This window comes from Lycorma delicatula, chromosome 1 (genome assembly GCF_047948215.1).
Source record: "Lycorma delicatula isolate Av1 chromosome 1, ASM4794821v1, whole genome shotgun sequence".
Lineage (NCBI taxonomy): Eukaryota > Metazoa > Arthropoda > Insecta > Hemiptera > Fulgoridae > Lycorma > Lycorma delicatula.
The window spans coordinates 336034528-336050834 of NC_134455.1; the positions used below are offsets into that span (position 1 = coordinate 336034528).

Sequence of the window (16307 nt, forward strand, 5' to 3'; positions counted from 1 at the left end):
TCAAAACAAACTGACACAACACAGTCATATGCACTATACATATAACAAGACTGTATTGTAATGAGTTGTTGATAAGACATCTTAAAGTTTTAATACTGATTTTTTTTACAGTATATTTTCAATCGTAAAATATTCATTTGATTGTTGATTAATTTATTCTAAAATTGTATTTATTTTTTACGTTGATTTTTTTTTAGGTGTTTTGGTTAACCTGGGTTTCAGATAGGCCGAGTTCAGTTAAAAAGGGTTCTATTGTACCTACAAAAATAATCTGACTGAACTGAGAACCTTCTTTTTTGAAGTCAGTTACAAAAGATTAAATAAAATTTTGACGCAAGGTCAGACTGCATATTAATATGGTTCACATAATGAAGGTAAAGAAATAATTTTAATCTCAATAAACTGTTTACATTATTTTGTCTCTATTAACATTATATTATCTCAAAGCATCAATTCACATTTCCTAATCTCATCTTTTTCATTAACTATTCTCTTCCGTTGGTACACCACTCTTCCTTTAACAACCTACATCCAATATGCTATTTATTTTTAAAAAAAATTATTTCAGGAAACCATGAAATTATAAACACAATACCTTTTATAAATGAACACTAACATTTTTAAAAAAAAACCTCAACGTCCATGAACTTAAAAGAAACATTCATTAAAAGTAAAAATATTAAATTTCACTTACCAAAATCATATTTCGAATTTACCATTTCTTGTACAGTGGTATGTTTTAAGAAAGCTATTTCTCCCTTTTCAACGAGACATCGAAAAGCACCTTCAAATCCTGCATATGGATCAGCACTTGTGCATTTTCCTCCAGGCACTTTGCCAATACATAATGCACATAATTTATCAGAATTGTCCCCTGTCAGCAACAAAGTAAAGTAAAATTAATTTATATTACAAGAAGACATAAATATAAGGCTGTATTGACAATTATTAAAAGATCTTATAAATTGTTGTTTAAAATCTCTGTAAGAGAAAACTTAAATATAATAGCAGACTAATATTGTTTTATCTTATTATCTTGTAGTTTTAATTGTTTCAATTGTGTAATGTTGCAAGATGAGAAAAATTAAAACTAAATTGTAAGCAGAAAATGTAAGAGAAATATGGAAAATTAGGCAATAATCACATATTCCTGAATGTGATCAGCATCATAAACAATCTGCATCTCCTTTTAGTAAGCCAAGGATGATGACTATCACCACTATTTTTTAAACATTTAATGATTAATTCATAAAAGCTTTAAGCTTTTGGGAATATATGAATGAATGGGAATACAGAATGGATATTTTATACGTTAGTTAAGATAAAAAAGAAAATGCTTAAAAAAGATTAGGCAATGATAAGATAATAAAAATGCTTACAAAAATATTAAATAATTTGAGAAGTAGAAAGAAAAATTGTATAAGGTGATATGATACATATTTAAAGATGAAATACAGGATATTCAAGAGATTATTTTAAAATTAGAAGATATAACAACAGAATATGAGTCAAAAGCAATGTTATGAAAACAAAAGTAATGAGGAAATAAACCAATGAAAGTCTTCTTCAAAAAAGAAGGAAGACTTGAAGTAGAGTAGATACTTAGGTAATATGATAACAGATTGTAAAAACTGAAAATAAAATAAGAATAGCAATGGCTTGGGAAACATTTAGTAGAAAAGGACAAAAAATTTATACACAGAGTATATGGAGTAAGAGATAAAGTTAGACATTATGTATCTTTTGAAATATTATGTTTGGCATGTACTTTTGTATGGATGTAAGAAAGGCTGAAGATGATTAAGAAAAACTAAGTATTGATAAGTGGGCATGCAGATGAGGAGAATGAACAAGAGTAAAAACCAAATCAACAACTCAGAGTAGCAGAGCAAACTGGAGAGGATATAATATGCGCAAAGGATTACTTAAAATAGTGGAAGGATCAATTACAGTGCGAAAGACAGACTAAAAAACAGTAAAAATTATAGACACTCTGAAAGGAAAGAGGAACTATTAAAAAGTCAAAAGTTTAGCTGGAAATCGAAGAAAGTCAAAATGGACATGTGCAAGGGCAGATAAGACAAGACCTTGTGGCAGATAAACATATAACGATAATACAACAAGTCCCATCTGCAAAACTACCAATGAAGAACAAATTTTGCATAGTTCCAAAAAGATATTCTAAATGCAAATTTTTGTATATCTAGAAACTGTCATTTATTCAGAAACTCAATGAATTTTTTTTGGATAATTTTTATAAAAAGCTTAACTTCCACCAGCCCACATCGACGCAACATAGAAAATCCATATTTGGCTAAATTCAGTTGTTTTGGAAAGGTGAACAACCTAAGATCAAAATTCTATTGCTTTATTTTTAAATGTTAAGATACTTATTGTCAATTCATATTTGTACTGCATTTTATTAATCAAAATCAGATTTAAATACTACAAAACTTACTTTCACTTGTTCTATATTCAATTCTATATGAAAGTTTTGTATAAATATTTCAAATTAATCAAACATGCTATTTATACATTTGACCATATATATACACTCCATTTAAATAAAATGTATGATATTGATACCAACCTATAGGGTTATACTTATTAACAAGAGAATTCACAGCACAACTAGGACCAAAATAATTTATTGTTGATTTTACATGATTATTACAGTCTATCACTTCCATTCCACCTTGCTGCATCAGCTAAAAAAAAAAAATAAATAAATAAATAAAAATACACATATTCAATAAAAAAATAATGTTTGATTCAGTGTTATTTAAAATTATTATCAAACATATCTGTAAAGTAAATGGATAAGTTAATTAACAGTCTGCTTACACATTGCTCTCCTACAAAGCAATGTGCCTCCTACAGCTTGTTTACAAACTGTAAATAATAAACATGAACTATTCTACTTTCAGAATAACAGAAGCATTCTTAATAATATGGCAACATGAAAAAAATATCCATATTAAATAATTTCAAAAGGCTCAAGTTCTTCACTATTCTAAATATCACACAATTTAATAATATTATTACTATTTTATAACTCATATCACAATAATTCAAAACCTATAAATTCATTATTCTCCACAATAGCAGTTTTCTGCGTTTATCTATTACACTCAACAGTACTGCTAAAAAAATAAGAACATTGAGAGAAAAATTAAATAAAAATCTTATAAATATGAGATTGTACAGTACAGAATCACAATTATATTATAAACAGGATATACAAAATCAAAAGAACTTATCCCACTGTTTTGGAAGATTGTTCCTCTTATTAAATAAGCAGAGAAACTGTACATATAAACCATATAAAAAATAAGCCACAAAGAATATGTTCTTTTTCATTCTAAATAGTCTTTTTCACAGTCTTTTTCATTTTAAATAGAAATAAAAATTCGTAACCTCAATAATGAGCTGAGGTATTTTAATAACAACAGGTGAATAATTTAAACAGATATTTTCTACAAAATGAAGATAAAAATTTTTCATTTTCAACTTTCCAAATGTCGGCCATATTAATATACCAGAAACTAAGAATTTAGGAGAAAAAGTTAATTGTAACAAAAATTTGTGACGTTTATTACAGCTGAATAAAATGCAGTTATATAAACATAATTAAATAGATGTGATTTTCAATACAGCTAACAATAACTGTTTTATTTTTATTAAAAAACAATTATTTTTTATTTTCTGACTATTTATTAACAATACTAAACATTAATTCATAAAATATGATCAAAATTTGAAAAGATTAATGAACCAAATTGGGTAAATATAAAATTAAGAATAATCATATCACTAAGAACTGAATATGAACTTAAAAATTAAACAAGGCTTTATAGAAATAAGCAAGCAGGTTTTTTTAAACCAAATGAAGCAATTACAATTTTAAGTATATTGGATATTATTACTATATAATTTTATTTAATTTTGCAATCGCCTTCAGTGACTAGCCACGGGCATGAGTGGAATAAATATGGTGCTGCACCATCTTCAGTGACTGCCAGTGACCATGGTCGGTCATTGAAGATAGTTGCAAGAGTAACTGGAAACAATGTGTCAAGAGTTTTAAATGTTATACTGAGATCTCTTCAAAAAGAACATACTCTAAGGTGATTGACCACCTCTCAAGAAATCCATAATATTTGAAAACACAATGAAAGGATCAGTTCTGATACTACTCAATTATTCTCTCTAAAATTACCACCATTTAAATGGATTGGAACCATAAAATATGTATTGAAGTGACAACCGAAATATCTAGTGAATCAACAAACTTTAATGAAATACTGCGTTTGAAAAATATACCTTTGTTAAAAACTATATCATGATTCATTAGTGCCAACCAGAAAAGTTGAATAAGGCATACCAGCCTATAGCACCATCATTTCCTTTCTACCTCCAAACAGATCAATTCATGTACTGTGTGTGGATTTGGAAAATGTTTTTTAACTAAATGTTCTTCAGTTCAGTTTGTTTTTTATTGAGTCAATCTTTTTTTTAGAAGTCAGGAAAAAATAAGGAAATTAAAAATACAAGATTTACGAATGGAACTTAAAAGTTGTAGAAAATGCAGCTTGTAGTCAATCGAATTAGCCAAAAAGTACAATTGCAATAAAATTCAGGTACAAAAAATGTTAAAAACAATAAAGCAAAAGAGAAGATTATTTCTTCATTTTCTTTGATAATAAAAAGTAGTTCTCTTAAATAAAAAATAAAAATGTAATATATAAAGTGTCCAATTAAATCTTTTTTAAATTCATTTTTTAAGGGTTTGACATGACCATTTTAGGTACATTCCAATGACAGCATTTAATTTTAAGATTTATTTTCTTATTACAAAAGATCTCCAATTTGCATTACTATTGTTTAAAATGCTATTTAAGACAAAAAACTCAAAACAATCAAATAGATAAAATTACAGGCTTTATGTTACCAATTTTTTTTTACACTGTAATAACTAGTATACTATTTTTTAATAATCAATTTCAAACTTAATCAATTTTGTATTTTCATTGATTTTACATGATTAATGCACATAAACTTCATACATATTCTTTTATGCAGCTAAACAATCTTAAAAATAAAAAAGCAACCATCTAGAAAACCAAAATCATCTGGAACCATAGATAGACTTTTTAGAGTTAACTATATTAATTTGGTTTGATTTGTCTTTTAAAATGTTAATCTTAAATAAATTTCTGCATGTTTGTTTAAAATAAAAGTCAAATTTCAGAACTTATATTTGTTTTGTAACTACATTTACAATTTCCTCAGAATTAAATTCTCCATATGTTAGAAAGGTTATTTGTTTATTGTTAATTTAACTAAGTTAAATAACACAAAACCTAAAAAGATTTTACTGAATTTTTTATATTTTTCTTTAAACTATTGAAAATATATTTGTAGAAAACATTTTTCTCAAAATTTGTATGGTAACCACTAACTTTTGGAGGAGAAATTAGGACAAAATTTCTCTCTTAACTCAAAATTTAAGTAACTAATAACTCTTAACTCAAAAACTAAGTGCTTTCAGACACACGTTTAATGAAAAATTTTCATTATTTGCCGGCAGAACACATGATGAACTATGTCCATTTCTTCATGTGACATATTAATTTAAATAGATGGGATTACACAATTTGCCTAATCATATTTTGCAATTCATATGCAATGTTCCTCCAAAAGGTCTAATGCAATTCTCGTTAAAAAGAAGTTTTATATTAATTTTTCTGCAAATATCCCTTTAAAATTTTTTTTAGTTACATATACCAGTTAATTTAATTTAAAAATTTAACAATTATAATTTACAATATACCAATTATAATTTAATTTACAAGTGCACAGACTAAATAATAAACTAAAATAGAAATTCCACAGGAAAAATTTTATGATTAAAAACTGCTTATAACTCAACTATTTCAGTTAATGGCTTTATAATTAGCTGTAGTTTTATTGTAGAGTACTTTCTGAATTTTCTTTCCTAATAACAAACTAAAATAGAAACTTCCAAAGGAAAAATGTAATTAAAAACTTATAAATATGACTTAATTTCACAGATTATATATAATGTTAATGATATTCTATACTGTTACATCATCAAACAAATCATTATAGTTACACATTATCAAAGCGCTAAAAATGCACCAGAAACATGACAACTATAATTTTTTTGTGATTATTTTAAGTGATAAAGTGTCACCTAATCATGTAAGTTTATTCTAAATGTTTATAAATCTATAAACTGAATAGAATACCTTTAATACATAAACTTAATTATGCAGATCATAAACTCAATAACTATGTAACAGTTTATGTAATAACATGTTCTGTATCCCCAATGGGGACTCTTATTCTTTAAGACTTTGGGGCTTGGCATCCCCACAGGCCTACCTTCTGCAGCTCTTCTTCCCACTACACACCGAGCTACAGAACACATTACACTATACCAAGAAACACACTATACAATGTATGCCCTTACACAACTACACTACAACATCCTGCACTATTTCTTCTTACACATACACTCAGTGATGCTGTGACACCTTACAAAGCGCAACCGTAACCCAAGGTGGGAACTATCATGCTGATGAGTGAATGGCTCTGCATAGCGAATCTTGAACAATGTCTTCTGGACACATGGGCAAAACCAGTTGTATTTAGCTCTAGCTCCAGTGTGCGTGCGCTCCGCTGGAGTGGTCCATTTTATTGCCAGTACTCATGGGACCAAAGTAGCAAGCCTATAAGAAACTTCTATGATGGTTGGTGGTCCATCTGAAAAAACCACCAAATCCAATCCTGTGAAAAGGCCTCAATCAGCTTTGTCTGACGAAGATATTAATAATAGAGAAAGCAAAGCGAATTGCTAAGCAACCCATCTACAAGTTAAAAACATTGGATTCGTTGTTATCCGGAATAATCAGGAAGGTGGAAGGCTCCCTTCACAAGGTTTCGCCCTTCCTGATCAACAAGGTAATAGCAGGAACATGTGGCTCACCGAAGAACATAAAAATAAATCGATATTAATTGAGACTCATAACAATGAGTAGAGTAGATCTCTCTTACATGTCACTAATATGGCCAGTATAAATGTAAGTAAGATGTGCCATAACACTAAATACCAGTCGAGTAATTTTTTTGTAGAGACCTTATGGAACTGAACGTAATGAAAATAACTGATGAGCTGAAGTTGTAGATGTGAAACATATAATGAAACGGCAGGGCGGAATGGAAGAACCAACGCTTTCTCTTATACTAACAATTAATCTCCAATACCAGTAGAGAAGATTAAAGTGGGTTACCTGTCGGCTCAAGTAAGACCATTTATACCCAACCTGTATCAATGTTTCAACTGCCAAGGTTATGGTCACATTTTAACATCTTGCTCGAAGGCAGAAATCTGTGCTCGACGTATTCAGGAAGATCACAATGGTGCTGACTGCCATGCGGATGAAAAATGTACAAATTGCAGTGGTTCACACACACCCCGCTTCTGTGATTGACCAACTTTAAAGACGAAAAGGCAATTCTCAGAATCTCTACCGAGCAGAAGATATTTTTTTCCGGCTGCATGCAGAGAATATAGAAAAACAATTAATTCACAGAACCTGGTTAAACCAGATGTATCTTTTGCCACTGCTACATCAAAACAAGCTCCCATGAATTTAGGTATTCACCAGTGCGGATCTCGCAATGAGCTAAAAAAAACTTGTTCAGATGTTGTCTTATCAGGAAGCTTCGCTTACAGCCACTATGAAAGAGCTGATGAAATTGAACAAGAAGTCATTAGTTGCAGTTAGTGAATCCAATTGTGGGCTCCATCTGAAAGTCCCTGTCCCCAAAGTTTCATCCAAGCGGGCAGGAGTAGTCAGCTGGCAGTAAGCCATCTACTAAGCTCCTTGTTAAGAGTGTCCCATAACCACCCCCTCTGGGATGTCATCTATGACTTCCCATTCTTCAAAATCTCTTCCTCCATTGCCCTGTATACTGAAGGATATGGTTGAGAAACCGCCCGACCTCAGGGCATCAGAATTCCTTACCATCAAAACTATGGAAAAAAAAACCGGATCACTTACAACTAATTTCTATATATTTTCCTGAAATTCAGTATCTATAACTATCTTTACTTATGAACATTATTCAGTGGAATGTTAGAGATCTTCGGTCCTGAACTGAGGATATTAAGGTATTGGCGCACGTGTAAGAACCATAAATCATGTGCTTCCAAGAAACAAATCTTCTACAACATGATGCAATAACGCTCAGAGGCTATTTCTGTGAGAGATAGGACTGTGTAACGGACAGTAGAGTGGTGGAATTACTATTTTCATGCGGAATGAGGTGTCAGCTGCAAGGCTACAACTAGCTACCCTCATTCCTGCTGTTGCTGTGAAGATATCTACCCCCTTCAAACTGCACATCTGCAATTTTTATCTCTCACCAAACTGAGGGTTCAGTGCTCTAGAAATGTCAAATCTCCTCACGCAAATCCCATCACCCTCGTTAATAGTAGGGGACTTCAATGCCCACATTTCCTGAAGCTCAACTTTCTGCTCCTATCAAGAAATATGGTAAACAGAATGAGACAGGACTTAGACCTTTGTCTACTGAATGATGAGTCACACACGTTTATGTCCTTACCATCTGGTACATTGTCCAACATTGACCTCTCTGAATACTCGCTGAGTTTATTTCATCATCTTAATTAGTCTGTTTGTGACTTTCATAGCAGTGATCACAGGCCAATTATTGTTGCTTTTGCTGTCGACCGTGAGGTGAGAACAAGGCCACGGAGATGGATTGTTAAGAGGGCGGGTTGGAACGGTTACCATAAAGCCTTCAATCACAGTATGTCGGTGGTGCGGGCATCCTTGATAAACTTTCCTCTTTTACAACCATGATACTTGAGAATGCTAATAATATATCCCACAAACATCAGGAAACCCTACACGTCCTTCCACTTCTTGGTGGAATGACGATTGCCAGAACGCTATTAGCAAAAAATGACAGGCACTGCGTAAATTAAACCGAGGTCTACAAATGAACATCTAAATTTGTACCGTAAGGCTAGAGCGGTATGTCATCACATATTCTTGGACGCTAGAAGGAAGTCATGGAGGAAATACATGGACACCATCTCACGCACTGCTCCCAAATCTGTGTGCAAAAAGATCTGTGCAATTTGTGGGTCACCAAAAGTCTATTCTCAGGCTTCTTCATGAAGGAGAACTCCTTTCATCATCTTCTGCGGTGGCAACTATATTAGTGAATAGTTTCCACTTGGCTTCTCTCACTTCATCATATGGTAATGAATGTCAATGATACAAGATACAGATAGAAGGATTATTGTTGAAGATTGGTGATTTGAATGCTCCAATCGCATTCAAAGAGTTGTGACAACTTTGTTGTTTGTAAGTTTCTAAGTTTGTAAGTGTGTGTCACACGCACTTACAAACTTGTGTGACATATCCCCTGGATCTGCCAACGTTCATCTCAGAATGCTGTCAAACCTTCCTCGTATGGCATTACAACATGTATTGGACATTTATAATGTCCAAGCCCTGTCGTAAGCATCCTTGTTGACTGCTGCGAGTCGTCACTTTGGGATAGATGGAACCAGGTATTAGCATCTTATTTTACCCGCCTTAAGGGACAGCCAAATCACCTAGCTTTTGACACAGTTCTTGAAAATACTTATTTTCAATAATATTGAAAAAGGAAAATAATAATATTGATATGAGGACCATCCACTGTACTGCACCTGTGGGTGTTCGTACCCAATATTTAATGCACCTTATGAATTTCGATACAGTTCTCTTTTTCCAATATATGTAAGTTCATATCCTCTGTGGACAATCAACCTATAATTAATAAGCTGTAATTTTATATTTGACTTCACAAAATACAATAAAGAATTAACACTAACCGGTTTTATTTCACCATATTCTCTCCACGGCAAACACAGACGGCATGGTATACACAGATGGATCGAAACAAGGTATTACCATTGGATGCGTGTTTATTGTTAATAACCAAACCTATATATTTGGTCTGCCTGGTATTACGAGTTTCTTTGCTGCTGACCTCTATGCTATAAATAAGGCTTTGAATATCATTAACCCTAAGTATCGTCATATCCTTGTTCGTAGCAATTCATGTAGTGCTCTCAAAGCCTTAGAAAAACTTTATTCCAGGCATCCTATCGTCACCAAAATCTACAATGCAATTGCCAAGTTAACCCATCATAACACACAGGTGAGTTTCTGCTGGTTCCCTAGCCACGTGGGGATTCTGGGTAATGAACATGCATATTCTGCTGCTAAAGACGCATGTAGTCAACCATTCTTCACTACCCGTGTTACTGCATCCAACTTTAACTTTATTAACCATGTCAAACACACACTTCGTGTGAGGTAGCAAGATGACTGGGTTGCCACAGTAGATAACAAACTTCAGCATGTCAAAGATACTGTATTGCATAATCCTTTCCAAAGGAAAATTTGCCAAGAGGAAATGGTCATCTGCCAATTGCGGATAGGACATACGAGAGCCACTCACAAGTAACTAATGTCAGCAGAAAATCCACCGATATACGTAGGATGCAAGTGCCGCTTGACTGTTCGCCACATCCTTGTGGATTGCATGCATTATGTAGCCTTGCATCATAAATTTAAATTGCCCTGGAATTTTCATCAAGTCCGGGGGCAGTAATAAGAGGTTTTGGACCAGGTATTTCTATTTCTACGAGGTTTTAATACTTTAAATACTTTTTAATAATATTTTTACTGTAGCTGTATATTTTTGTGTCTTAACATTTAATTTAAGTTTTTGTTTTGTCTCTGTTTTTAATATTTTCATTTGTTTTGATTTTGTTTTTAACTTTCTACTTTAAGTTTTATTTTGTTTTAATTTTTTGTTCTACTAGGTTTTGTATTTATACTTCATGTTTGTTCTCCAGACATTTTTATGTCATTTTTAATTGTCAATTTTTAAAATTTAGTTTTTTAAAGCAAATACATTGTGTTTGGGCGATGATAATGCCAGAGCGTTTTTCACCCAGCAAAAAAAAAAAAAAAAAAAAAAGTTCTGTAACAAAATAGTTAACCCTCAAATAAATAATGAATATATTATTTATATGCATCAATAGATTCTTATAAAAGTAAGGATTATTCTAATGTCAAAAATATAGCCACAAAGTGAAGAATTCATTAGAGAAAAGAGCTAATCATAAAATTTTTTTTTCCCAACTGAAAGCAGAGGAAAATGAATTTTTCAACAATCATAAAACAAAAAACACAGGCTTGTGTCAAAGTGGAACACAATCCATAGAACACAACACTTACCGTATAAACAGGTAAAACCCATCCTGCTTGAGAACCAACTTCAGAAAAGCAAGCTTTCTTGCCCTTAAGATGCCGTAAGTGGGTAACATCAGCTAATGTTCCCTTTTTTATTACAGCAACAGCATAGTAATACTTCAGTCCACCTACCAAGAGAATTAAAAAAGTAAAAACTACAAGAAATAATAAAATAAAAATATAAGTTATATAAATACAAAAGATGTTCAGAAAGTAACGATACAAATGCTAAATAAAAGTTTTTAAACAATTTAGTGTAACAATGTAAATGCATTTGAAATTTTCAAACTTTAAATATTCTATATTTTAACAATATAACCACCATAACTTTAACGCTTTTAATGACCTTCTGACTAAAAGTTTCGATTAAAGTCTCTGAAATTTGTTCAATAAGAACAAACTCGGCCATCATCTTTGGTCCTTTCATCATATAATGGTAAACAAAGATTTCAAGTTTGTAGAAAGAGATTTTTTTATGACAAGCAAAATGCAATTATTATTCCACATGTCATCTATCAAATTCATTATAATTTGATGCAAAAATTATTAAACAGACAAAAATCCTGACAAAAGTAACAGAACAAAAAAAATGAATAAATCACACTGACTGAAACTTGGGCGGGAAATTACCAAATTCTCAAATATAAGAACAAGTATTACAATAAACAAATCCCAGGTTTTTTGTCAGAAGTAATAATAACCTCAGAAGTAACATATTCAAACGTGACCATTAAACATGTGATGATCAGTTGTACTAAACTGACAAGTTAACATTTAAACTTGATTTGCTTGTCATACCAAAAAACCTTGACAAAGAACTTACACCTTATACAATAAAACTCATGTTCTAATAGCAACTTCAAAATGAAAATCTGTGTCAACCCCACAAGAAAAATAACTTGCTGTGAAAAAATAAAGAACAGATTAAAACAAAATGATGAAGCTAGTGAAACAGACTACAATCAGGCAGTAAATTATTTACGAAATACACAAAACAGTAATTAAGGAACAAAAAAACTCACCAAATGAATCAAATCACAAAACTTTGAGGAATTATAATATTTTTCAGACTGAAAAATCAAATACACAGAGAAAACCACCAGAAAACCCCAATAACATCTACTTGCCAACTATAAGTTGACATCAGCTGTGATAAGAGCTTATGAAAGCTTATTTATCTTTGATATAAGTTTTGATCTTCGGCTCCTGTGTAAAATTGTAAACTGAGTTCTATAACTTTCATTTGATTTATAAGATGAAAGCTGTAAACGAAAATGTTTATAACTTATAACTACTAATGGTTCTACAAACCTGAAAAGTCTCAGGAAGTAGTATCCTGTAAAAAAAGAATTGAAGGGCAATATAAGATCAAAAAAGGCAATGGCCAAAGCCACATTTAATACACTTCTTTCTTAGATCAATAAAATTAAGCATTACTGAGTGCAGTTTTCTTGTAAGTTGTTGGCATACCACAATAGTTAATGAGCTTAACAGTCAATGCAACTTAAAGTTTAAAAAGATTATGAACAAAAGTACAACTTCATAATTATACACATTAATTTTAAAACCAAAAATAGAGCTTGATTTTATTTTTAAAACTGGTTTCAGCCAACCAAATTTTATATTATTCAGCAGCTTTAATAGAGTGATCATAAAGTTGTGCAACCCAAATTTTTCTGCTTTATAGGAATGACAGTTAAATTTGTAAAAGATATTTTAATTAGGGTAATTTTTTGTATGGCAGAATAACGAATGGTAGCACTGCTAGATCATGCCTCCAGGCAACATTGGGTGTGGCACCAAGCCATTTTTTTAGTCCAAGCAGCAATGTATTTTACGCAAGAACAACGCATCTTTATTATTGTGAGTTACTGCAAATTGAAATTTTACATAAAGTGTCAAGAAGATTTTTTTAAATGCTTTTCCAGATGCTAATGTGCCAAACAAATCCACTGTATGTCGTTCATTTAATCATTTTCAGGATACAGGTAGTGTGCATGACCGTAAGCATATCAGCTGTCCAAGTATTTTAACTGAGAACAGTCTGCAGGCAATAAATGAAACAGATCTTCATTCTCCAAAAACGTCTCTTCAAAAAGTTTCTTAACAGATTGGACTATCTTACGGAAGTGTTCATAAGGCTACTAAAGTTCAAAAATTACATCCATATTGGATTAATGTAAGCCTTCAACTCCAAGAACCAGATAAGGAGAAATGAATGCAGTACTGTCAGTGGTTTAAAAGTTTCATTTGAAATGACATATCTGTTGTAGGCAAAGTTTTTTTTCAGCAGTGAAGCTTGGTTTCATTCTAGTGGATATAAACAGCCAAAATTACAGAATATGGTCTTCAGAGAACCCACATGTGTTCCATGAACAGCCACTACATTTACAAAATATTTGGGTACCTCATCGGATAATTATTACACGATTTCTTTGATGATTGGATAATTTCTCATGGTCTATGGCCTTCTCGTTCACCAGACCTGAGTCCTCCCAATTTTTATTTGTGAGACTTTTTGAAAGATAATATATACTCAAACAACCCATAAACACTTGAACTTAAACAAAATATTAAGGTCTGTATATCAAATATCACTGCTGCTACACTGAAAAAGGTCTTGCACAATGTACAAAAACGCATTAATGCATGCAATAAAATCATCATGGGGGTACATATGAACTTGTTATTATGAACTTGTAAGTAATACTTTTATAAATGTTAATATTATTTTGTAAATTAGTAAAAAATAATAATAAAAAGGCTTTCTAAAAAACAATTTGTTGTCATTTGGGTTGCACGACTTTACAATCACCCATTACTATTCCTTATATTGAAGATACAGCAGAACTGCTTCACTTTGAAATAATTGGGGTCAGCTAATTTCAATTAAGCAACATTCCAGATAACCCGGGTTACATACTTTGGAGAAAGGTGATAAAAATAATATTACCTTTAAGAAAATTTACTACATTTGATGAATATCGATCATGCATCAGAAGAGTACAAAATTCTACTAGCTAAAAATACACACATTAATTAAGAAACAATGAAATTAAGATGAGTAATATAGTTTAATAAGTCTACAGTATATATTGTTTACAAATTATGAATTTTAAAAAAAATTGATAAATAACACTCATAAAAATATTAATGTCAATTTTTGAATTGTTAAAAAGAATGAATTTACAATTCGATATAAATATACAGTTACAAATTTGACATCAATGATGATATTCAGGTAATTACAGATACAACTACATATTTAATTCACTGTTGGGTATAAAGGTACACCTGAATCTACAGATAAATTGCATACATGAAACTTTACAGAAAATTCTGAAGAGTATGGGTTTTACTTGAAAGAAGACTGAAAATAATACAAAAATGTTGGTATAAACACGCAGTAAACTCTAATTCTTTAGAAACAGACAAAAATATATAATAAAGTTAAAAGAAAACCTTTGAATATTCCCATAGTTAATAAATATAAAATCTACAGAAATATTTTTAACTCTTTTATTAATTGTCCAAAAATAATTATTCTAAAAAAAATTATAAATGCTTAAGCCAAGAGTAACTTAATTTATATTCTTTATAATAGTTCCTCCTCTAAAATAAATAAATAGTATATTTGAATTATATGTGGAGGATGGAAAGGTGTATAGAGTGATTCTTTTTGTTGGCAAATATTTGCAATTCTTTTTTTGTTAGTGTTAGTAGATCTATTAGTAATCTTTTACAACTTGTAATGACAGTAGGCCTTTATGAGAAGATAAAAAGTATCACGAGCCTTATTGTTCTATTTTTTCAGCTGGTTACATCTGATAAAATTTTTAAATCTTTCCCATAAAAAAAGGATGGTGTGTGGGTTTATTTGCATCCTGGCCAAGCTGAGCAAAACTTCTGAATGCATTTTTAATTTATTAAATTGAAAAAATGCAAAGAGAATACCAGAAGACAAAAAAAACAAAATTAATTATATTGTGAAAGAAAATGAACCACAGTGGCCAAATATAATAAAAAAGATTCTGAACTGCCAACTGAATATTGGAAGCATCTATCAAAACTATCTTGAAAATAGAACCCAATAATTATATGACAGATAGAATTGCCAACATGCAAACTAAAAGGATTATAATAATAATTTATGTAACAGATAAATAAAGTTTATAATAATAGTGAAAGCAATGGTTACAACATCAATAAATCTCAGCAATCATAAGTGATGAAACGGATGATGTAAATGGCATAGAACAAGTAAAGCAAAAATAGCCATAACAACCTTCCTACTTTTCCTTTTTGTTAAAATAAAGTATTAAAACCTAGAAATAATCATAAAACACAAAAAAATAAATAAAACCAAGCAAATAAAAATATTTCAAAAATTGATATAAAAAATAAATATGTATCATTAAGTCATTAAATAATAAAGGGAAATAGCGGAACAATGAACGTATGCATACAAGTCAGCTGTATGAGCACATAACTGCTGTTTGAGGAATATCAAACAAATGCATGCTTGCATGCATTTGCGTTGATAGTCCTCATCGCTCATCAGTCCAGCAATCCATCTCCAGCCCATACATCAACTGAGCTTTCTAAAGTTCGGTGAGTAATACAAGATTATGAAATATTCCAATTTTCATTGTGGACTATCACATTTACATTTATTTAATATTCACATTATTTATATTTACATTTATTTAATATTCATTGGGCTCTAGCTGACTTTTTAAATAATTCTACAAATATAATAATAATAATAACAACAATAGTATAGTTTGGACATATAAAATAATACAACAAATTATAATAGTTCCATTTCAATTTTGTTTATGATAATATTTTCTTGTAACAATCTGCTACTGACATTAACCAAAAGAATCTAACAATACAGTAAACAATATCAATTCAAAGGCAGTTACACTATTC

General features: G+C 30.8%; 1 protein-coding gene across 1 annotated transcript in view; it reads right to left on the reverse strand.

Moving 5' to 3' along the window:
• The window catches only part of Tsf2 (transferrin 2), an 87022-nt gene that overhangs the window by 60898 nt on the left and 9817 nt on the right, over positions 1–16307 (reverse strand). Inside the window, exons 4-6 of the mRNA XM_075382211.1 lie at positions 11358–11500; positions 2591–2708; positions 695–874 (exon numbers count right to left, since the gene is read on the reverse strand). Of these exons, the coding sequence (XP_075238326.1) occupies positions 695–874; positions 2591–2708; positions 11358–11500 (441 nt within the window). The remainder of the gene's footprint in view (positions 1–694; positions 875–2590; positions 2709–11357; positions 11501–16307) is intronic.